The sequence below is a fragment of the Neocloeon triangulifer genome, unplaced genomic scaffold (genome assembly GCF_031216515.1).
Source record: "Neocloeon triangulifer isolate White Clay Creek 2 clone unplaced genomic scaffold, ASM3121651v1 ptg000003l, whole genome shotgun sequence".
NCBI lineage: Eukaryota > Metazoa > Arthropoda > Insecta > Ephemeroptera > Baetidae > Neocloeon > Neocloeon triangulifer.
Window position 1 is genome coordinate 7,870,057 of NW_026775546.1, and position 24,744 is coordinate 7,894,800.

The 24,744-nt window shown below is 36.5% G+C and overlaps 3 protein-coding genes across 5 annotated transcripts in view; 1 reads left to right on the forward strand and 2 right to left on the reverse strand.

Annotated features, from left to right (window-relative positions):
• The window catches only part of LOC132192432 (glycine receptor subunit alpha-2-like), a 96,790-nt gene that overhangs the window by 63,074 nt on the left and 8,972 nt on the right, over positions 1-24,744 (forward strand). For both annotated transcript variants that reach the window (XM_059612395.1, XM_059612396.1), the window contains exons 5-6: positions 3,481-3,707; positions 5,590-5,672. In XM_059612395.1, coding sequence (XP_059468378.1) covers positions 3,481-3,707; positions 5,590-5,672 — 310 coding nt within the window. The remainder of the gene's footprint in view (positions 1-3,480; positions 3,708-5,589; positions 5,673-24,744) is intronic.
• On the reverse strand, positions 10,867-16,991 carry LOC132192410 (kelch-like protein 41). Of its 2 annotated transcripts, none has more exons than XM_059612368.1 (7): positions 16,535-16,991; positions 14,888-15,011; positions 13,867-14,004; positions 13,673-13,815; positions 13,300-13,498; positions 12,480-13,075; positions 10,867-12,423 (listed from the first exon to the last, which is right to left on the reverse strand). In XM_059612368.1, exons 3-7 carry the CDS (start codon positions 13,999-14,001, stop codon positions 11,838-11,840), a joined length of 1,659 nt encoding a protein of 552 aa, XP_059468351.1. In that variant the 5' UTR covers positions 14,002-14,004; positions 14,888-15,011; positions 16,535-16,991; the 3' UTR covers positions 10,867-11,837. The 2 variants fall into 2 exon arrangements, with proteins under 2 accessions (XP_059468351.1, XP_059468352.1); XM_059612369.1 differs by having other exon boundaries at positions 16,531-16,991.
• Positions 18,256-20,910, reverse strand: LOC132192411 (uncharacterized). Its single transcript, XM_059612370.1, has 5 exons — positions 20,792-20,910; positions 20,472-20,617; positions 20,230-20,363; positions 19,971-20,169; positions 18,256-19,715 (listed from the first exon to the last, which is right to left on the reverse strand). Exons 2-5 carry the CDS (start codon positions 20,610-20,612, stop codon positions 18,654-18,656), a joined length of 1,536 nt encoding a protein of 511 aa, XP_059468353.1. The 5' UTR covers positions 20,613-20,617; positions 20,792-20,910; the 3' UTR covers positions 18,256-18,653.

Here is a 24,744-nt window from a genome sequence, read left to right on the forward strand (position 1 = left end):
TCAAAATAAAAAATTTAAACTTTTACCGGACCATTTTTTTAATTCAAATTTGAAATTCTAAATTCAAAGGCTCAATTTGAAGGAAAAAGTTTAAATTAGAGCGTCTTTATACTCAAACAGTTGAATTTCCAGGCTATTAGTTATTTCAAGTCTTAAAACTGAGCATTTAATTTCTTCTTTAATGTGAACCCATACTTAAGGAAAATCTCTTGAAACCCAAGATTGCGCCACTAATTTCAAAACCACTGGCTTGGAACTGAGCGGAATGGGTCGCGCCAAAACGCTTCTCTCTCTCTCGGCCGTAAAAACGAGCTGCCCTAAAAAATTGCAGGGAGAAAACGACCCCGGTTCATGCAAGCAAAAGGACACCCTCTCGGCGTGTTCATGTCTTTTTCGGTCTCATACTTTTCGCGCGAATCTAATTCAACTGAGCAAGAATATAAAAGCAAATGAATCGGATTCACGAGTGGGAAAAATCGCACTTTTCGGCGCGGACGATAAAATTGATTGCGTGGAAGTAATTGCTGCTTTTTTGTGTCTCTCCGAAAATGATTTGCTCTCGGGGCCGTTAAAAGCGGCGACCCTTTTCACTTCACGGGTCGCCAGAATAAATAAATCCAATCGGTCCGCGAGCAAATATTTACACCAGCAGGCCTTTATTTTGCGGCGTTTATCTTGCTGGCCGGAGAACAGAGGCCAGTATAAATAATGAAAGGAGACTGCTGTTGCTTTTTTGTCGCGGAAATTCGCTTTCGTAAGCGGTTTTTAATAGCGGTCGCCCCAAACAAAGCAACGCGCACAGCAGCGAATTTTATTTTAACAAACGCGATCGGCAAATTTGTTTTTTTCCCTCGAATTTAAAAGTTTTGGCGTCGAGGGAAAAAGCGGCTCTGTTTCGCAAACAAAAATAAATAAATCTCGCGCTTTCGCAAAAAAAAAAAATATATTCACTTAATAAATAAAAACACCACACGCTGTTTACATTATCTGTTGTTTTTCAGGCCCAATGCTTGTTATTTTTATGTATTTTCCGTGTTTGGAAAAATGTCAAATAAAAACCCTACAAAAAGCTACAATACCTACAACGATAGAAATTATCAAATCAATTCAAATACGAATTCTGAACAAAAATTTGCTAGATTTTTTAAGAAAATATTTCATATGCGATAAGATAAAAGATATTGAAAAAGAGGATTCCGAGCAAAAATGTTTTCCTCCAAAAATAGTAGTCTATTAACCTGCAAAATTCCCATCAAAATATATTATTTAATTTCTACAATGAGTTTTTGCTCATTTTAAGAATTGAAATCATATTGAATATTTTGATAGATGTGTGTGATTTGTAAAAATTTGAATGGTTTTTAGACTATTGGAAAAATTGGTGGAGGTAGCGGCAGCTATATTTTTGCTTTGAATGTAAAAACTTGTAAGGAAATACCAGAACATATAAATACCTTAAATTAATTCAATTTTGATTTTCTATAACTTCCAAGACGATTTAGAATATCGCATGACTGAAAATTAACTGATATGTATTAGAGTAAAATAGCTGACGGAACATTAAATTTCTCAGGATTACGTTAAATTAAAATATGAAAGTCATGTGTCTCAAAGAAAATTAAAATGAGGAATTTTCAATTAAATGTTTTCCTTCAACGAGTAGCTCAATTCAATACCAAAAATACACAGACTTTATTTAATAACATTCATGAACTTTCAATAATGCTTCAGCTTTGTAATCTGACGCCAAATCTCTTTAGAAGTTAAGTTGGATCAGAATGTTCAATTAAAAATCTCACTTTACATGTCAAGCTGGACATTTTTTTAGCGAAACAAGAGTGACATTTTGTGACAAAAAAGGTGGATCACAATTCGGTGTCTGCATTCGCGGAAAAGAGTCTCGAGTGCACAAACAGTGACGAAATTAACTTATCGAGTTTGTGACGCGAGATAAAAAGAGAAAAATGTCTGGTGTCGTGAGAAAGAGCCCTTCTGCTTTGCATAATGCGATGAGGGAGCAAGTGAAGCGAAATATCAATTGTGTCAACGCAGTTTGTCTGACGAAGCTGTCAATTCTCCCCCTTTTTGGAAAAACGAGCCGTTTGTTTTCTCTGTTTAAAATAAAAAATACCCGAGAGATTTGCTCCCACCGACTTCGACCACCTTTCAAACCTGTCTCTCGGTTCTGTAGGAAAAGAAGATTCGTGACCGGAATCCAAATGAGTCGAATCAGAAAAAAGAAGGCACAAGGAACAGATTTCGTCTCAAATTTTGGTATAATTGTAATTATTCTTTGAAAACCATTTCATAACACATTTCATTTTACATTTTTTAGTTAATTTTTAGCAAAATTATTCTAGGAAATCCCATTTGCTGTTTGTTTAAAAATTTTCATTACACTTCAAGTGTAAATTTCCCCTGCGGTTTAATTAAGCCGACCCAAAACTTTCGCGCCCTTTGAAAACTTGAGACTTTATGCCTTTATTAATTAATTTTGGTTAACCAAAATGATACTTAGGCCGCCACAAAATTCGTTATTTGCGTTCTTCAAAGAAAATCTGGATACATTTAATTAGCTTTGACATATTTATCTCTTGATGGAAATTCCTCTCTGCGGTCAAGAGAGCCGAAAAGGCAGGAAGTATGTCTCTTCAAAACTTTGACCTTTCGCCGTCGTCTCTCTCATGTGCGTGTGAGACAAGTAGAGGTAGAGAGGGTCCTCCCCATCCAGCAGAGCGTGTTCGCCTTTCTTGCCTGAATTAATGGTGGCAAATGAGAAAAGTTTGCGCCCTCTCTAGTTTTATGCATGCGATTTAAAAACAGGGAGCGACCTCAAAATTTAATTTATCGGCCGGAATTCCATTATTTCGAGTTGGCCGTGCGAGACAAAGTGGTGTTTTTCTTGAGAAGAGAAAAGTAAGTCCTCCACCTCCGCAGTTTCGAATTTATTTGAGCCGCTTTTTCCTGCTCGAGATCCCCAGCGAGCATCTGTTGAGTCTCGAGAACGTCGGATGTATCTTTAGTAACGACGGGAGGGCCACTCAGCTGCTTTTACTTATCGTTTTTGATTCGATAGAGCAAAGGCGAAAATAGAATTTTCCCCAATTCGTCGGTGACTGGGGACCTGTTTTTCTTTCCACAGCTCCAAATTTCCGCTTCAAGCAAACCGCGCAAATTGGCTAGCCAAACAAACGAGTGGAAAAAGCTACAAAATGAATAATTCAAACCAAGCCAATTTAAAATAAGAGGAAATAAATACATAAAAGTTTGTAATTATATTATTTTATAAAATTCAGCTAAACCAAACCCATAATATTTTCAAATTATGGATATTTTAGTTAGAGTTAGCTATTTTTTTTTAAACCTTTTTTAAATTAAATTTCTTTTGTCTAGGTTAAGAAATTAAATAAAAAATAATACAGTAAAACAAAATGTTGGTAATTAAAAGTTTTTTCCTAAAGGATTTGTTACTTGTTGCAGACGTTCGCAGCTGACATATTTTTCGCGCAAAGTTGGAAAGACTCGCGCCTCCGTCTTCCAGACAACATGACTTCCGAGTACCGGCTGCTTCCCGTCAGTTGGCTCAAACTCATGTGGCGGCCCGACAGCTTCTTCAAGAATGCCAAAAAGGTGACCTTCCAGGAAATGACCGTGCCAAATCACTACATCTGGCTCTACCAGGACAAGACCATTCTTTACATGGTCAAGTAAGTTCAAAAATGCAATTTAATTTTAAAAAGGTGAAAAGTAGTACAGATATAATAAATAGTATTGATAAAAAGCTTAAAAACTGAATGAAATTTTGAAATATCAATATAATAACGATTTACAAATACTAGTTTAATTTTTGAGTGAATTAAGAAAAAAACTAAAATTAACCCTTTCGACAGTAAAAATAAATATAACATCTACTAAACATCAAATCGTGTTTGTTGTAATTGCAAACGTTTTATTTGCAATGGTAAATTCACAGGTTTCAATTAAGTCTCTTATTAAACTCCTCTCCATCCAATTATTGCTAAAGTTTAAATTTATCTCAAAGCCGCAGTGCGACGTCTTCACCTTGTGTGGATTCGTGCTTTAATTAGAGTTAATTAGAGCCAAGTAGTTTGCCCAAGTTTTCTAATTAAAATTTCCGAATTAAAAGTAAATTTTAATATACCCTTGAAAGTTTGTCTGCACTTCAAGTTGAAACAAGGGGTCAACATCCGTATGCTAATTTGTTTGCTAATTACTCGTAATCAGCCCTTCCGTGTAATAATTTAGAATTTCAAATCGAGTGCCACCGTGCGAAAGCGACAAATTATTTTCAGGAGAGTTACGCGTCGTGACGAAAATTCCACTCGCTTTGTTGACTTTGGCTCGCTTCAAAAAGCCAAGTGCTTTCAACTTTCCAGGCGTGTGTGAATAATTCTCCACTCTTTGTGATGAGACACGTTTTGTTTAAAAATAAAATCTTTTTGAAACCATGGAAGCTCGTCTCAAAGTGCTGCGGAAAGCACCCCTGTTACCACCGTGATTATGCAGAGCAAGGTGCTTGTGTGGGTCACCCCGTCATCAGCTAGCACCACGCTAGGGTAATTTAATCGCTCTGCTAACACCGCCGGCACTCGAAAGTAGTTTTGCTCGGGGGCTGCATTAGCCTGAATGCACGTAATTATTAATTATTGTCCCTTCCATCTAAGTTGTTAGTTTTGAATTATATGCAATCTGCTCGACACGCTTGTTTTGCACGTTGCATACATCGATTAAATTATCTCTCGCAATCAAGTCACAGATATCTGAATAATTTTACTTAAAAAAATGTGCGCATGTTGGATAAAAAAAATTTATTTTCTAAGTGCAATTTTCCATTTTTTTTTTTTTATTTTAGAAAATACTACGCAATAATTATTGTACTACAATACTTTCAAACAGGTAGAAATACTTGAATTAAAAACGTGAAGCTAATGAATTTTTGACAGAAGCAAATGACTTTCATAAAGGGCTATAGTTAGATGGATGCAATTTTAAATTAGTGTCTCTCCTATATTACGTAAAAATAAATAAGAAAGAAAGAAGCTGCTTTCATTATTTCAAATTTGGTCAAACGATGAATAAAATCAAAGTGAGAAAAATTTGCTGAAATTAAATTCAAGCATGAAAAAAAGAAATCAAAAATTTTTATGCAAGAGAATATTAATTAAAATAACTGAATTCATTTGATATGTAAGATTTTCAAAATTTTCTGCAGGAAAACATAATAATTTTGAAAATTACGAACAAAAGCTCTCTCATAAACTTTGATTATTAACATTATGACGTGTCTTCTTTGTGCCGTTCGCGGCGGTTTTGCCTCCTTTGAAAGAAACCCTTTCCGAGTGAAGGGCTTTTCCAATTATTTTGCCCGGCCCGCGCTCCTCGCTTTCACTGCTCCTTCTCTTTAAATTACCACTCGCATCAATGATCCGACCCTGCAACATTGCGCCCCCGGTCCATTTATTCTGGCGGCGTGTGAGGGTTAATTGATGGCCAGCGAGCGGCAGTCCGTCATAATTCAGAGCTCGTCTCGCTCTCCTCTCGGTAATTGGTGCTGAATTTTAATTGCAGGCTCACCCTCATCTTGTCGTGTGCGATGAACTTCAAGAGCTACCCTCACGACACCCAGCAGTGCGCCATGAAGATCGAAAGCTGTGAGTGCAAAAAATCTATTACTTTTTATATGTAGGGCATTCAAAGTTACCCCAGAAATTTGACCTTTGGCTTTTGCGACAGCAGGGCGATGCTTTTCGCTTTACGATTTTTGCACAATGAGACGACGAACAATCCTCTCCGAACTGACTATCAGTATGAGAGCAGTTTTGGAAAATTGACCTACTTTAAATTTTTTATACTTTTAATTTTCAGATAATCAATGTAATGATCCAATTTCCCTAAATATCTTAAAAGTTGAATAAAAAATATTGCAAAATTTGGAGTAAATATTGCAAAATTCTTATTTGTGGAGCAAGTAATCGTTCAGTCGCAAAATTAATTAAAAAAATTTACGTTGTTTCCTGATTAAAGTATACAAAAATTTTAATATACCAAACTAATTACCAAACTTGACGTTCAAAGAGTAAAGTTGCATGATATACTTGATTTTTTTACAAAAATGAATGCTGGTGAATTTGTGCTGACGAGTCTGTGACTCTGCTGCGTGCTGCGGTCTCTTGAACAAGCAGTTGGCATTCAATGAATGTTCCAGGACTGTAGGATCACGACGATGAGAGCCCAATTAAAAAGCACGACGATGCGCGCTCGTCGCTCGCTCGAACGAGGCGACGGTTTCTCTCTCCCCCTCTCTCGTTAAAATCAGAAACAAAGCAGCCAAATGGGCATTGTTTGCGAGAGACAAACAAAAAATGACGCGGCGCCTCATTGATTGTGCTCGCCAATACCACCACAGATTTTCACTCCAATTAATTAAATTATCGCTTCATTAAATCCTCAAAATAATGAATTATCTCATTTATTAATGACATAGTTTAAACATAATAAATTTAAACAACCTGCCTGTTATTGAAAAATTCAAAGAAAGACGGAATAAAGAGATTACAGAATGCAATTTCAGACAAATTTCATAACAAACAGCAAAATATAGAGAAACAAAAATTTTCATCCCTTAATTTTGATGACTTTGTTAAGAACAAATTTTTTTTGGTGATTTCTGTTGAGAAATTGGGAGCTAATTTAATAAAAAAATTTTAATTCATCTTTTATGCGATTCATCAAATTTTTGTACTGAATAGATCTTACTAAAAATAACAAAAATTAAGAATAATAAAATCATAGGGTGCCTTTACCTTGAAATAATTTACTAACCCTCCTCGTCAGTGTAGATACTACAGAGTGCCACAGAGCTTTTAATGTTGCAAAAGTTTGAAGGGTTAATTTTGAAGGGTAAAAAATGAAAGTAGATCTGCTTTTGGAAAATAAATGTAATCCCACTTTCCCTAATTAAGGGAAACTTTGCGTTCCGAGTAGAGAGCAAAGGGACTTTTCTGATTAATTTCCTCGGTGGCATTAAAGTATGTCTGCTCTTTTGAGTAATTAGTTGGGGCTGCAGAGAGAGAGAGAGATTGTTCCGCTAGCTAGCTCCCTTTGTTCCGGGGAGAACATCCTTTTAATTGTCCAGCACTCGCGCGCGGAGAAAAGAACCTTCTGCCACCAGCATTTCATAATGAAATCGGCCTACGTTTAACCCTCTTGATTAATGAGCCAATTAAGAGGAAATTCTTTTGATCAAGATTGCCACCAGACACACACATTATGATCCTCATGTTAGATTCATTTTTTTTCTTGGCTGGGCCATGAATAAGTCAGACGCACGTTTGCATGAAAGGTGAATCTAAAACGCACTCGAGGCGGCGGAGTTTTGAATCGAAGAGAGCTAAAATTCCTTTCCGCTGAGATAAGAAGGCGAATTCCCTTTTGTCGTGCAGAGACGGAGCAAAAGTGGCTTTTGGGTTGCGTACGACTTTTATCGGTTTATTATCTGCACGACAAGAACGCCAATGGCAGACGAGACACAAAGACCAAGTTTGCAGCATACAGCTCTTTTTGTTTCTTTTCCTGCGGCTAAAAAGACATCATTTGATCGAATATTTTGTTGATATACAAATCAGTGAAATATATTTGTTTGGATTTTTCTTTTGCCATAATGGATTTATGAATATTTTGTGTGTGAAACAAAAATCCTTATGAATTTACATTAAATTGATATTAAATTAATTCATCAATTAAATATTTCCTTTTAAGACCTTCAGGAGTAGCGTCGATTAATAGCAAGACTGATTATTTTTCTATTTGTTATTTTCATCTTGGATTTTTAAATTTTTTTTACGAAATCTGTACTACTATTGTGACAGTAAAAAAGATGAGAATTTTGCATTTTCCAATCAAAAGCGATGTTTGTTCAAGGCGCGTCACGAAAGAGAATGGCCGGCCAAAACCCAAAACTCAACAGGCTGTCACCTAGGGTGTGCATTTTATGGTTGTGCTCCGTAATCGAGACCGAATTCGCAGTGGCCGTAAAAAAGTGATGGCAGTTTTCCTCCTTGCGCAGCCTCTAAATTAGCTGCGGACAAAAAGCGCACTTTATGACGTGTCAAGATTTGCTGACCGTTTGTTTTACGATTTTATTTCTATTGTGAGACGTGCTGACAGAGAGAAGTCCTCACCAGACTTCAGTCAAATGCACTAAACATTTCAGCGAATATAAATCTTTTTTAATCTTAAGTAGTATCAATTTAATTTACTTTAAGATTGAGATGGAAAATTCAAATGAAGATATATTACAAACTTTGAACATACAGGGAAATATTTATGGACCATTAAAATTCTACAGTCCTTTGATAAAGTTTGAATTTGCATTTTCCACTGGGAAAAGGCCCAGTCTCGTGCAATTCCACTCACTCTGTGAATTACAACTCGTGTAAATTTGCAGCCGTTTTATTCAAAAGCGCAATCTCCTGGGCAGTAAATTCGCAAAGTTTCGCGTCCCACTGTGTGCAAACTAGAGTGAAAGAATGGGGTCTCTCGCGCACGTGTATATAAAGAGGGCAGGGAGCAAAAAGGTTAAAATAAGAAGAACCTTGATACACACACGCACAGACTATTGTCAATTTGTTTAGTGTCTCAACAAAGTGGTTGATTTTTTTTAAACGATTTATGTTATCTATAACCAAAGAAAAAGCAACCCTGCCGTAATTCAGTCCATACAAAATAAAAAAATTAATGAAAGGATTCCAAAAATGCTCTTCAAATTCTGTAGGCTTTTTATACAAACATTACAAATTACTTTTAATTCAAATAAATTGTAACAATGAAACACACTGAAACCGACTTTGAAGGGCTTCGCACGCACTATCATTTTTTTTAAGATTATTCATACTCCTTTCTGTAGTCTCATTTTTTGGTAAATTTTCTTTAAAAATTATAATTTATATATTTTTTTTAAATTTATACAATTTCATTATTTGAAAAGCCATGAATATACATAATATATTAATTTGGTATGTATTTTATGTGCATCACATCTCTACTTTGATTATGGAAACCCTTGTTGTCTGCTCTCGTGATTGAATCAAGCCGTTCATCCGTGCAGATGATATGATAATTCTGGCCGAGAGCAACCACACGAAGTGCCTCTCTGGGATTTAATTAACTTTTGACACACACATGCGGCGATACAAGTGCTGTCGTTATTTCTGACGAGGGTGGCGCTTGGCCTGTCAAAATGCGCAAGTAACCGGCAGAGATTGTTGTTTTCCAAAACGTTTGTCAGTTCTCTCGTAAATTATTTGATTTCGCTCGGTTGCTTTTGCGTTTCTCGCCCAGATTCACGGCCAAACGAATCTGCCCCGCGTCAGCACCAGGGATAATCTCTCCCTCGCTGGCTCGGCACTCTTCACTGTTTATTCTCTCGCGAGATGGACTCAATCTTTGGTTGTCCAGCATATTATAAAATGCATATTTTCCGCTCTGTTTTTATTCAAACATGAGCGAGCTCTCTGTATGCAAATATGTACACTTCTCATTCTGAAAATGAATTTGCTGAGCTCAACTTTTGCTATGGTTTACTTTTATGATCGGATATGAGGAGGGAATTTTTTCAAGTAATCGCAAAAAAAAAATACGCTATATATAAAGAGCTTAATGCAGAAGTGGCAAACTTTTTCAATTAGTTTTATTGAAATTTGGAAGTTTTAATGAGAAATGGGATTGTGATATTTACACAGAGAATAATGTTTGCTGAACTTATTTCCTATAAGCTCCATGTAAACATTTTTCCTCAATTTCTCCACTTTAGGCTAGACGAGGCTAGATTTTAAATGGTATCTAAACAAAACTATTACTATTTTTATAGGGCAAATTTCACAGCCGTTTTTTTTAATTCTCAAGACTATTTTAAGGATTTTTTTTTTAAGAAACAATATTTTTAATGGAGAAGTACAAAATTTTATTTATTAATTATTACCATTAATACATCAAGTTTACAAATAGTGAGAGTAATTAAATGCGCAAGACAAGAAATTTTTTTCTTTCTGATTTCCTTACTGTTACAATTATGTGTGTTAAAAGAGATATAAATACATTGAAGCAATTCACGTAAAAAAAATTTAATCAGATCCTTGTAGAAATAAAGATACATTTATTTTATGTTTGGTTTACAATGTTATGAGTAAAAATAAATTTTCCTTCTATTGGAAGATACTCGAATAAATCCATCTTTGTGTAAGGATGCGCTTCTATTCAAAATAATAATAAACTCCTTTGGCAATATAGAAGTTAAAATCTTCAGCGATGCAGAAAGTCTTGCACATTTTCTTGCAAAAAGACTTTTGTATGAAAATAGAGTACGTTTATAACTTCCTTTTCTCGAAAGAGAGCACGCCAAGCGCATATAAAATATGAAAAGGGTGAAATGGAAAAATAATGTGTCCGGTCGGGCAGCTGCTGCTTTACGGCCGGACGATGCAAATCTGATCCGCCCCGCCTTTTATTCTTATTTTTATTTATGTACTGTGGATGCAAACAAACGGATCAGAGATGGATAGATAAAGTTGCCTTTGCTGCAGCTTTTTTCGCGTTCAGCAGTCGCTCTTTTCCTTCATTCACGCGCGCCCCAGCAGCACGTCGCGATCCAGCAAAGGCTATAAATCAGCCGAGCCGCCCCATAAAAACATCCCCTACATTCATAGCAAGGCTGCCGAGACCCACCGAGTGAGCGCAAACACCCAAATCCCAACAAAGACGGCGCTGATTGTATACCGACTTGTACTTTTGCAGAGGGGAATTATTATGTTTGTAAGACGGTGCGTTTCTCTTTAAGAGCCTTTCTCATTCAAGGCAAATGGGCACCCGTACTGTTTTAAGGCGGAATTAGTGCGAAACGGACAAGCAATCAATGGCTTGGATTTTGAGCAGTTTATGAACAGGAAAATATTTTTCCCACAACTTTGCCCATAAAACTCGCACGAATTTAGTTGCATTCACGGATAGAAAGATAATTAAATATCTAAAAAATCTCAAAACTTTGAAACTGCATAGGAAATTTTAATTTTATGAGCACCATCTGCAAAACTCTAAAATCATACAAATTAAATTAAGACGTTTATAATTTCTTTTCTTTGGCTGTGCAACAAAACGTTGAAAATATTTCCATTAAAAAAATGAAAATCGTGGTTTATTTTAATTCAGGACATTTCAAATAGGTGTTATGGGCATTTTGAATTTCAAATCAGTGAGGATTTTACAAATCAGTCCACCTCATCCAATCTTGGTGGCTTCTAATTTACGAAATCAATAATCAGTGGGAGGAAAGCAGTCGGTAAATTATACTGTTGTTGCTGGGGTAGGCAACCATAAATAATGGTGGTATATCAATAATTTGAACCAAACTAATTCCACTTTACGATATAATGCAATTAATGTAATCTCAACACAAAATAACTATTATTATAATACTCGTGTTTAAAAAATTTACGAGTGACACATAATATCTTGCAGAAGAAAACATAAAATAATTTTCATTGAGAGTAATTTTTCATGCCAATTGCAAAAAGCAAATAAAATTATTTCAGAAAGGGCATGAAATCGGCATGAAATCGACAAGCTAAATTTTAATCATTATACGATTTATAGTAAAAAAATACACCTACGTTGAGTTAAATTCCAAATCGGAAAAAAATTATAGCACTGCATAAATTTGTGACACTTTGATCTTATCTAGGCTCAATTGACTCTTGAGAAATTAAACTTTGATAGGGCTGGGAAAAATATAACGTTTTCCATCAAAGATGTTGTTTACCCTTTTAGGCGCAATCGATGATCAACGAGTGCAGCAACCCTTTGCCAGGGTTCTGCTCAATGCCGTAGAAATAGGCCGTGATGTCCCTCGGCCCATAGACAGTTGTATTTCTGCACTGGCTGACGTAGTTGCCTTCAGCCTTGAAGCTCAGCCTCATCTGGTATCTGCGGTCGGCCTTGATCGTGACAGGCCGTTTGAACATGATGTCCACGGTGCTGGGGCCGTACTCGATCATGTCCTCGAACAGCTGCCCATAAAAGTGCTTGCCTTCCTCAGCAGTGAAAATATTGATGTAAATGCTTTCACGGTACACAGTCATGGTGGCGTCACTCTTGTTGACTTGGCTCATGGTTTTTATGCCGACGAGGTAGATCGTCTTGTTCAGTTTGAACTCGATGGGCACTTCCAAGGGGGCAGTAACATCCTGAGTGTACGAGGTCATCGTCGGCATTGTCATCCTCATCAGATTCATTCTGTGCAGCTTTTCTCCCGGCTGAACAATGGAAGGTTGCCTCGGTTGCTGGCTGAAGATGTTGTTGATGTTCCTCTTGGGCGGCGGAACATTTGTCTGCAAGTCCAATTTGGCCAACCTGGATTCAAGCAAATTAAAATTCAAACATTTCAATAAATTTTTGTCAAAACTTACTCATTTATATGCAAGGAGGAAAAACTGGTGCTCCTCTCTAAATCAGGTGTCTTTTGACCTTTCTGCTTCTTCTTGGCCTCTACGGTGACCCAATCCTCCTGCACTGTCTCCTCTTCTTTGACCACACTATCCACCTCTTGTCCTCCTTCCCTCCAGTTTGCATTCAGCCAACTGCCCTCCTGAGATTCGTCCGATTCTACAGGGACAGGCGATCCAGGTTTGCCTCTGGCAGCAGAGTTCCTGCAAACAGTGTCCGGAATTGACATCTGTCCCGGACAAGTCAGATTGACCAGGATGGCCAGACTTTCCTCGCTGGTCAGCAGCCCAGACTTGGCGACGAAGTTTGAAAAATCAGTAGCGGAGAGGGCGAGAAATCTAAGATGAGGCAAGCACTGGCCCAGAAGGCGCTGAGAGATTGAAGGATTCAGTGGCTGGCCGTTGTTCTTGACGTCGGCCCACTTGAGCACGGCCCTCACCAGCTCCAGCTCATTTTCAATGTTCAGATGCGTCATGGACAGCAGTTCGGCCAAGCTCGACTGATTGCAGTTCACAAATTGGCGCGACTTGACACATCTAGAGGTGTTCTGGCCCAAGTACTGAAAATTAAAAAAAAAATCAGTGTTAGGGATTGAAGGGATTAAAATTATTTTATATTTTTCAAATAGTGAAATTTTTACTTCAATGGCAAGAAAAAGCAAAAAATTTACTATTGAATGATTTCTTTTTTATAACGATTTTAATTGATTTTAATGTAATCAATAAAAAATTGTCTTCATTCACAATTAAGAATGAAATATTTTATCATTAAAGATCGATTTACCCAACGAAGCTTGGAATTCATAGTTGGTCCACGCATGGGTTCGTCCATAATTTCCCAGATAGTGTCCTCATCCAAGTTGTTGCTGATGTACTTTTCACAAATCATTCCCAGCTTCATGATTTCATACTTCTTGCTGATGCTACGCAGCAAAAGAGCCTCATGAATGGTCTCCAGACGGACTTCATCAGTGTAAGCAAATCTAAACACAAATTCACGCAGAAAAATTGTTATTTATTTTCTTTTATCCACGTAAAAAGGAAAATTCAGAATCTGGTAACACCATTAAAACCAAGATTTGTTATAAAAAAAATTCATTTGAATTTTAAATGTTTGAACCTTACGAAAGGCAAGCAATCTTGAAATTTTGACTCACCTGAGGATGAGAGGGAAGAGAGCTGGGTCTAAGGAAGAGATGCTGATGTAGCAACCAATGCCAGGCTCACGATGGGCATTCTCAATCATGTTGTCAATAACAGTGCTGAGTCTCATCATGATCATCTGGTGGCACTTGAAGGCCTGCAGTAAATAAATTAAAACACACACATTAAATAAAAAAAATTATCCGACCTTTGAATGTTTCCCGTCGGACACGGTGACTACCATGTCGGTCCGCAGCTCCTTTTCGCACATGAACCAGAGCTGGTCGGCCAAAGTGCTGTGTTCTCGGCGCCAATCCATCTTGATGCGTTGGTTTCCAGCCATAATCTGCAAAAAAACCCACATTGTATGACTTATTCTCTGATGTGTGTGTCAAATGAAATTAAATAAATTGCTGGCGAAAGATAGCCTTTGACCCATGGACTTCAGCCGAAACAAATTTTCTTGTTATTTTACACGGAACAAATACTAATTCGATTAGTGGCGACAAAATTAAAGTAAAATTGAAAAAAAAATAAGCATCAAGGAATTATGTAACGTAAATTTTGAATCATCGTTTGTATTGAAATATCTCTTATATTTACTAAGAAAAATAGCATATTTATTCTTGAATTATTATTTTCTGAAGATATAAAAAAATCCCTCCGACTCCCTTTTTAAATGCAGACAAAAGCGCTGAGGTTGCAGCTGCCAACATCACGCATTACACCTGGTGCGTCGTTGTGCCCCACTCGATCAAAATGTTCTCTATTTCGATACTTATACGTTGCAAAGTTGAGTGCATTTATTTAATAAAATATTTTAGTTATTGATTTTTATAGATATTTTCAAAATAAAAATTACTAGATTTTTTAATTAAAAGTCTTACTTTCTCAACAAATTAAAATAAAATAGTAAGCAATACAAAAAAATCATTTGATTAAAATGTCAGTCACCTTTGAAAAACTTTACTGAAGATAAATTTGCGCCTTCAAAAGGCCAAAAAGTCAAAAGTGGCGAACAAAATTGAGCGACAAAAGGGACACGACCGCACTGACCACACTCAATTTTCATCCGTCTGCCAAATGCCTCTTTGTCTTTGTCAAAGCATGCAGGTATGGAGTAGTTAACAAGCGCTCTCTTTGAAGTTGCCACTTTAATTTTTTTTAACAAAAAGGCTATCATGTCTGCCCATCTTAATTATTTTTCATTATAAACTATCATTTCTAACCTGGTGTAGTCGACAACCAGTCTCTCTCACTCCGACGAAGTTTTTAATTAAATTATACGGTGGAGCTTTTCTTTTGCCAAACGGCAGATTGAAACTTTGAAGTCAAGCCGGTGCAGAAATTCCCCTGAAACAAAGTCAAGAAAATTAAACCATCAATTTTTAATAAACGAAAAATGCAGTCAATTTCATTTTAGCTTAACAAAATGCATGATAAATTAATTTGTTACGAATTCAAAAGCCGGTCAAAAAGAAAAAACAAGAGGATTTTGATCACTTTGATATTCATGGTCGAAAAACTTTCAACTGCGGAAGTGACAGATAAAAAAAATCATGGTGGGGGATAAACATGTGTGGCGCACTCACTTGTCCCATTACATTATGTGTCATCTAGATTTCTTAAAATTAGTTTTGGTCTGTGACTAATTTTGTAAAAATGATGTAATAATATTAATTTCTTAAAATAACATGTTGTTGTCGATTTTTATCTAATTTGCAACAATAATTTCCTAAATTTCTTTCTACATTTAAAATGATTATTGAATTTTGTAAAATTCAAAATGCAACAGTGCCAAATTTTGAAATAAACCACGTTCACATAAAATCGTTGCTTTTAATTATTATTTATTTGAAGATCAAAATAATAAATAGGAAAATTTTCAACTTTTTGCACTTTTATTGAGATTTCAATTTTTTCAATATTTCAAGGGTTCATCGTTTCATTGTTTTTGAATATGAAGTCTTTATGTTTCCGGTTGGCCAAGTTTTTAAATTCATTTCGTGCACATTCACTTTTTTATAGTCAGTGATGGCGTGGCAAATATGATAATTTATTATACACGCTCAAGGATATGAAGCGAAACGTGGCTGCTGAAATTTTAGCCAATTGTATATCGAAATATTAAAAATATAATTAAATTTTGGCATTTTCTATTTCAAAATTGAGTTCATAGAATTACTAAAAGTTCATGAGTAAAATTTAAAATAATTTATTACATTTTTTTTAATGAATTATCATATCATAAATTATTTCTCTATTTTATTCATGAAAATTTTAAAAATTAATTTATTGATTTCATAAAAAAAAATGAAATTTTCAATAAAAATGAAGTAATTAAATTAATTTAGTTTATTCATCTAATAATGGTCCCAACGATAAAAATAAAAATGAAACTCCAAAGTTGAGAGGCTTTTTTTTAAGATTTAAGATCGTTAAGCAGTTCAACATTCAAAACTTGTTAGATCTGTTGCTCTTTGATAGGAGTAAAACTTTCTCCTGCGAATTAATGCGTGAAGAAAATGATCCAAAAATAATTGCGAAAGTTGGTAGCAGGCACTAAAATCTCCGTTTGATTCTTTACAAACTAAAAAATTATTTGAAAAAAAGCGAGGGCAGAATAATTTACAAATTGTATTATTTCAAACATTTTAATTAAAAATAACACAAAAATAACTTGATACATTGTCTATAGCAAGGAGTCCTTTCACTCCTTAGCCTCTTTTTTCCCACCAAAAAATCATTGACCATCAGAAGTTCGCGGGTGTGAAACATAATTATTTCTCAGTTACAATGTTTATCATTCTTAAATAATTGCTTGATTTCTGATTGAAATTATAAATTATATATGAAAATCCATAATACATACTCACTTGGGGTGTTAAATTCAGTTCCACGACCACAGATGAGTTTCACAAATTTAGCGAAACAACTCTCGCCGAGGCCGAAAGTCGCCCTGAGAGAATTCGGCCGAGTGCCGAAGAGTGGAAAGATGGGCCGAAGTTTTTCCCAACACGTGTTGCACAAGCAGCAGGGGACAATCGAACCCTCTCTTGAGAGACAACGGGGATGAATTTTGGCAGACGATTTCTGATGAAATGACGTTTGTGTTGCGAAATGTGTTGCAGTGTTGGTCACATTCGGGCCAACGTCAACAATCGACTACTGTTGAGGGCACGGCAAGAATGGAAGACGTGAGCAGAATTTAGTTGGCTGCTGGTTGGTCGCTGAAAACTATGAAGTTTGGCACTCGGACCGTGGAAAAAACAACAATAAAAAGCGGCAAGAACACATCTGGAGCTGGAGAGAGACAAAAGAAGGCGGGACGAGGAGGATCGAGGGAACGCTTTCTGCGTCAGAGGGCGTCTTATGCTGCGTCGACCTACCTCAACATTCGTGCAGGTAGACTTACTGCACCACTCGAGCGTACTGCGTGTTGCATAACTTGAAGCGAGTTTCAACAAATTAATAATGTTTCAATTTCAATTCGTTTTTTTAAGGGAAATTTGGTTCAAAATTTTTTATCTTTTTGTTAAATTGAAAATATCATATTAACTTGCCTTTAATTAAATTATGATAAATTTATTTTTATGTTGATTGTGGTTTATTACAGTACTAGATTTTATTCTATTGTTTTAGAAGATCAATCTCAAAGTGAAAGTGAATTAAAACAAGGTTAGCTTTTATATTTTTTTTTCCTATTTTTATCAATAATTATTTTAAAAATGCGGTTCATGTTCTATACATTTAATAATTATCTCGTCACGACAACTTGAGTATGAGTGCAGCGAGAGGATTGGCGCTTTGCGCGCAGTCCTCGTCCTTGTTGAAGACAGCCTTGAGGCCTTCAGTGACGACCAGGTTAGGTCGGAAATGGTTTTCATAGAAGCCCTGGCTCCTCAGGACGATTCGCATCGAGTACCAAACGCCGGCCCTGAGTTCGCCGGGGGTTGTGAACATGATGGCCACCTCGCCGCCGTAGCCGACCAAACCGTGGAAGGTTTGGTGGACGACCTGCCGATTGCTGTCCTCCGTGTCCGTCACCATGATGTACATGCCCTCATTGTAGGCCAAGTCGTCCGAGTCATCAGACACCTTGGTCTGCGCCACCACCCGGACACCGAGGAGGCTGGTGTTTTTGCTCAGCTGGAAGTTGAGGACGACGTCAGTAGGGGCCTCCAGCTTCTGGGGCAGGAAGAGATTTTCGGGGTCAACATCCCTTCGGCAGACAAGCATCTTGTAATGCTGGACTTCTGGTTTTTCTTCTTCCATTTCCTTATATCAAGGTGGAAAGTATAAAATTAGGCACTCCGAACCGTAAAAAATTTGATAAATATAAAGCGGCAGAGACAGCAAATGAGAATGAGCGAGGGAACGCACCCTGCGTTAGAGGGCGTCTGCTTGCTGTGTTGACCTACCTCAATATTCGTGCAGGTAGACTTACTGCACCACTCTAGCGTACTGCGTGTTGCATATAAACTGAAGTACGAGTTTAATTTTTAAACATATATCACTAAAATAATGTTGTAATTTCAGGTTTGTTAAGAGTTTTTGAGTAGAATTCCAAATTTATTTTTTATTCACTTCAATTAATTTTCCTTTAGATACATTAATTAAAGGCGAATTTATAACGTTATTTAGTTTTTTTAGATAGTTTTTTTGCTAACAGATCCGTCAAGCATTAATGGGAGTTTTGTCGTAGAATTTCACGGTAGAGGGTTGATTCATTGTGATTTGAATTTAAAGTCATCAAACCCATCAAGAAAGTCTACTTTAAATTCAAATCACCATAAATAGGAGTTATAACTTTCAAAGTTTTTATTTTATTTTCTTTCCAATTTAGTCAATACATTTATGGAAAAATTAAACAGGCTTTTCAAAAGTCATTTCACATTATATTAATAATATGTGTTTTTTATTTTATTAAATGTACGTAGTAAATGAGTATATATGATCAATTATTTATCTTGGAATTAAGTCACACATTGTTAATCACAACTTGAGTACGAGTGCAGTGAGGGGGTTGGCGCTGCGCGCGCAATCCCCATCCTTGTTAAAGACGGCCTTGACGCCTTCGGTGACAACCAGGTTAGGTCTGAAGTGGTTTTCATAGAAACCCTGGCTCCTGATGACGACCCGCATTGAGTACCAAACGCCAGCCTTGAGTTTGCCAGGGGTGGTGAACATGATGGCCACCTCGCTGCCGTAACCAATCACGCCGTGGAAGGTTTGGTAGGCAACCTGCCTGTTGCTGTCCTCCATGTCTCTCACCATGACATGCATGCTCTCATTGTAGGACAGGTCATCTGAGTCGTCGGATATTTTCGTCTGCGACACCATTCGGACACCGAGGAGGGTGGCATTTTTGCTCAGCTGGAAGTTTAGGATGACATCAGTAGGGGCCTCCAGTTTCTGGGTCAGAAAGAGGTACTCAGGGTCAACGTCCCTTCGGCAGACAAGCATCTTGTAATTCTGGACAGGTTTTTCTGATTTTGTTTCTTCTCGAGACGGACACGAAGAAGGTTTCTTAACCTCTTTAGGCTGGACCTTTTCAGGCTTGTTTTCTTTCTTGGCCTGAGGACTAAATTTTTCCTTGTTCTTGGAGTAAACCTTAATCTTCACTGGTGCAGGTTTTGGCGTTTCGGGCCTGCTTTTCTCCGGTTGTTGGTTTCCAGGTTTCTTCCTCTGGGCCTGGCTTTTGCAGATCCAGTTCGGAAGCGCCATCTGTCCAGGAGAGGCCAGGTTTACCAAAATGGCCAGGCAGTCGTCACTGCTAAGCAAACCAGATCTGGCAACATGTTCGGAGAACTCGGCCGCGGTCAGGGTGAGGAATCTGATTTGGCCAAGGCAGGGTCCAAGCAGCTCCTTGGAGAAGTCTGGGCTCAAGTCCTGGTCTGCATTTGCGAGCTTGGCCCACTTGATGACGGCCTTCACCAGCGAAAGTTCCGAGTCCAGGTTCAAGTGCTCCATTTTCAGCAGGGCGAGCAATGTGTTGACACTGCAGGTTTCGAAGTTTTTTGAATTCAGGCAGTTCATGGTTTTTTTGCCTAGGACCTAGAATTAGAGCATGAAAAATAAATTGCAATATTTTTAAATTAATCAAATTTAAAATTTTTAAATGTTTTAAAACTAGAAAGAATTCAAAGCGTTACGAGACAAATTTTAATTTTATAGACAAAATAAAATGAAAATAAAATTATTTTAAAGAAATAAAAAAATAACTAATTAAGTTTATTTGAAAAAATATAACTTTTTCATGATTGATTTAAAAAATTTTTTTCTTTTAATTTTTTTCAAAGAATCCCATACCGATTTTGCCCAAGTCATGAAAGTCGAGCCTTTGTTTGCGTAGTCCATCAGCTCCCAAACAGTGTCCTTGTTGACATGCGATGAAATGTAGTTTTCGCACAGTTGAATAACCCGTCTCATGTCGAACGCAGTGGCCAATTTGTGCGCCTCCAAAGCGTCCGCCATTGAATTCAAATTCAGCAAATCCGTATACGCGTACCTGTGAAATAAAATTCCTCAATAATATTGATGTAAATAAAGTTCACATTTAATATTGTACCTGACAATTATTTGGAACACGTGAGGGTGTTTGGTGCGGACAGTGACCAGCTCTGTCACTTCGCTGACGTCCCTCATCAGAATCTGCATTGCTTTGGACAACCGGGAAATTACAACTTTGTGGCACTTCAGCACCTAATAACAAATTTTATAAAAGCAGGCGTCTCTATGTATAGAAAAAGAATAGACATTGGTGAAAAAAATCAAATTCATACTAAGTAGAGAAAAAATCATTAGCCTCACCTTTTCTGTGTTATCGCCCTGAACCAAAATTTCAACGTCGGAGCAAATGTTGTTTTGAAACATGTACCACAACTGGTCGCCGAGGCTTTGCCGCTCCAGACGCCAGTCCTCGTCCTTAACCGTTTGCGAGTTTGAAGCCATTTCTCCTGCGACAATTAAACCGATTAAACCAATCAAAAAGCAAAAAAAATGAAGAATCCAACTAAGGCCACTGGCAGAGGGGGCAAAATAATTGAGAATATAAACCAAATTAAATCAACTACGGTGGTAATTAGTGCATTTGCTCGGTAATTATTACTTTGAGAAGTTTCAGGACTTACCAATTCAACTCAAAGTTTCCTTAGACTTCGAAAAATAGCACCACTAACTCATGACTGGCGAGGCCGAAAAATGTAAACAAAGCACCACCATGTGATTGAGATCGTGACTGTGACTGAAGTTGCTGCCAAGGTTGCTGCCTTGTTGCTGCCGGCCGGGCAGCGCGGCATGTGGAGGGGGAAATAAAACAAATCCTCTGTATGATATAAATTTAATATAAATTATGCTATCCTGTCACATATAATGGGATAATATAATATTATGAAAAGAGTCAAGAGTCACGCTGAGGAAAAAGAGTCACGTTCACAAAATTTAAAACCGCACGGCTGATAATGAGTTACAAATAATAATTAATATAATTTAAAAAAAAACTTAATTGCAGTTAATTAGTGCAGATATTATTTCCCATTAGCTTTTTGCTGTTAAAGAAAGTAATAATAAAATTTTTTGTCTCGCCCACTATAATGTTTTATATAAAAATATGAAATTTTTGTTATTTATTGAAATAAATAATTGAGCAGCTGAAATAAAAAGCAGAATAAAATTAAAATTTTTATCTCGCATCTTGCAATAAAATGAAAAAAAAATCGCAAACATCAAGGATGGAAAAAAGATTAATTATGGTGGTTTATTATTTTGCATCAGCTACACTTTCCACAGCGTAATTTTATAAATGAAGATAAAAAATAAAAATTGAATTCATACTACAATGAAATAATATTTTAATATTATTAGCCATTCACAGTGGGGTACCTTTTTAATGCTATCACAAATGCTTACGCAATTAAAACCGGACCCCAATGAAAAATCTTTGTTTAAAATGTCTTTGTGTTATGAAAAATTAGCTATACAATAAAATATTTTAAGTAACCAAACCCCCACTGAAATAACGACTAAGTTTCTGTTGTTTTGACTATTTTATTTGCTCAGGATTTTTAGTCTCAAAAAATGAATAAAATGCACAAAGCTTAAATTTTAGTTATTAATATGAAATTATAAATCTTATTTATAATTTTCATTCTCAAAATTTTAGTATTAAAAATTACGAAAATTACATTGATACGTGAGAGTGGTTTAATTTTGGATGCGTCTTTTCTCGATGCGGTTTTCGGTGCAAATTGGTTTTTTGGGGGCGAAAAAGCGGAATGCATCCCTGGCGATTTGCGCGCTCACGCCCGCAACTTAATGAGAGAACGAATTCAGAAATCTGCCTTTCTTTCTTCCCCTGGGGGTTCGCGCGCGTTCCGCAGAAGAGAGCGAAAGGCCGCTTTTGTATTTGAGTGTGGCAAAAGTGAAGAAGTCACTTTCAATTAGTATTCTGCTGACTCCGCTGGAAACAAAAGAGCACACGAGTGGAGTAAATTGAGAGAGATCTTAATTTCTGCCCGAAATGATGCATCTTGGGCGCTGAAATAACTTCAGCAGGGATAATCTCTGCTTTCAACTTAATCAAAAATTCAACCCCTTTTCCCCTGGCCAGCAGCTTTTTCTGAGAGTGGTATATGCAAAGTTCGGACGACGCAGGCCCTTCTCAGGGGACCGAATTAATATTCTCACGCACTTGCATGAATAAAACATGACTGACGAGAACAGAGCGAGAAAAGCCCTTCGCGAGTTTCAAGACGTGCCACTTTTCTCTCAGCAAAACACATCTGCGCCGAGCACATTTTAACTTTGTCACACACCGTTTGCATAAATGTATAATTCCCAAAACGCGGTGAGACAAGATAAAAGTATAAACGACTGAATTTCGGGAAGTAAAGAGAAAAAGTCGAAAAAAGGCTTTTAGCAGAAGTGGTATTAAATTTATTGATATCAGAAATCTTGATTAAATAAAGTGAATTAATTTTGAATATTTTTACATAAATTACACTGATACAATGAGGCAGTATATTAAGGGGACACAGATGTCCTTCAAACGTTTATGGTTTCTTAATTAAAATATTCAGTAAAATATAGTAGCTTGTAATGATAAATTATTATTATTATTTATTTTGGAACTGCTTAATTAATTTAAATTAATATGACCTACTTCATTAAAATCACTAAAAGTTTAGCTCATATTTTAAAAACCTTCATATGGTGATTAAATAAACAGAAATTACCTAAATTATTTGTTTTAAAAAATCATTAAAGAACAATTCAAATTTGAATTTTATAAAAATTAGATCTTAATTTCTCTAAAAATTTAGAAGTTTTAAGCTAAATCAAAGTAAGACTTTTTGAGCAAGACGAAATTTTGCAATTTTTTTAAAAAGAAAAAAAATTAAATATTAAAATTTTTGAAAAGGAACCTCAAGAAGTCAAGAAGAACTATGCAAAAAAAACTCAATTTGTCTTGATATGTAATAAATTTCTGCAGCTTGCTTTAGTTCAAGTGCGAGGGTGAAATGTGCGGTTTTAGCATCAGCGGTTTGGGAGTGCATTAGGCGGACAAGCCTCTGCTAATGCATTATTTCGTCCAAAATATTACACGGGCACAAAATCCCAAAGCTGAAGCTTTAGTTAATTCCATACACTATGCGGCAGCTCGTTTTACTAAAATAGAGAAAGGATGAGAGTGGAAATGCATATTTGAAAATCGATTTCAGCTCTATTTTTTCTTCTTCTCTTTTTCCATTTGGATGACGGAGGCTGTGTGCCGTCATCAGTCGCCCCATCAAAGTGAAAAAATACACTGCTCCGTGCCATTGTCGCCGCCAATAAAAAGTATATCACAAGTGGCCATCACGCGCCGAGGCAATCGAAAAGATCGGCAGTTAAAACTTGTGCCCGATCGCCTGCCTGCGAAAGTCCTAAAACGCACTTTTATGGCCCGAATCCGAGCCTATATAGTGCGCAAATTGCCATTGTTGTCGTTATCCGTGCGTCCACCTAATGGCCCGAAACAAACACCGCGCTCGCGTTAGTGGAGTTGTCCGGCAGCGCACGCCATCACCACCAGAACAACCGATAATTGCAGCAGTCCGCAGGGGGATTCGCGTGTCAGGTTTTGCAGCCATTGCATTGTGTGCCTGGGCAAAATTTATTTCTCAGGCGAAACCCCGAATGTATATTTCTTCGCCTATAAAACATAATGTGCTTGTGCTGGGGAGCACTAAATTTGGCCCCTTGACGTAATTAACGTTGGAATATTACGACAAATTAAGATTTTGATTTAAGTCAAGCGCGCACTACTTAATTTTTTATTAATTTTAACAAGAAACTTTAAAGTAATACTATATTTTTCCATTTTTATTATTGATTTCAGCGTTACCGAGCGATACAAAATTTAATATATTTATTTCATTTCAATGATTCAATATCACACAATTTTTGTTTGTAAAATTTTAAAAGGTCCTGGAAACAAATTTTTATATTTTAAATTAATTTAATGGCTTTCTCTGAAATCAATTTCCATTCAAATAAATTGCAAATTAGTAGATTTTTGCCAATTTTAAAACTGCATTTAAATTTTCTGGACTATTTTCAGACATATTTTCACAACGTTCTTTAATTTTTTCTATTGGGGATGGGGACTTTTTGAATTAGTTGTAAATATATCATTATAAAAACTTCAAGCAAGAAAAAAATCTTAAAAATAAAAGTAAATGTTTGTAATTCGACTACCCCTTGCCTTCTAAATTCTAGATCACAAATAAAATTAAAACTTCACCCACTAATAGGATTTTTTAAACTTCTTACTTATCAACAACTTTACCTGAGACCTTTCCTATATTAAAATTTGTTGATTAAATTTTAACCACCTTCCTGAAAAAATTGTATAAAATTATTTTAATTTACAAGAAACATTTCCTTAAATTTACCACAGGTATTTCTTCTCATGCTTATTGGAAGATTATTGAGGCTTTAATGAAATTGCGGTTGATGTGTGCAAACGTGGATATCAATTACCGCTCATTTTGCTTGCGTGCACATTTCGCCAATACAATGCAGTTAGAGCGGAATCGCCGAC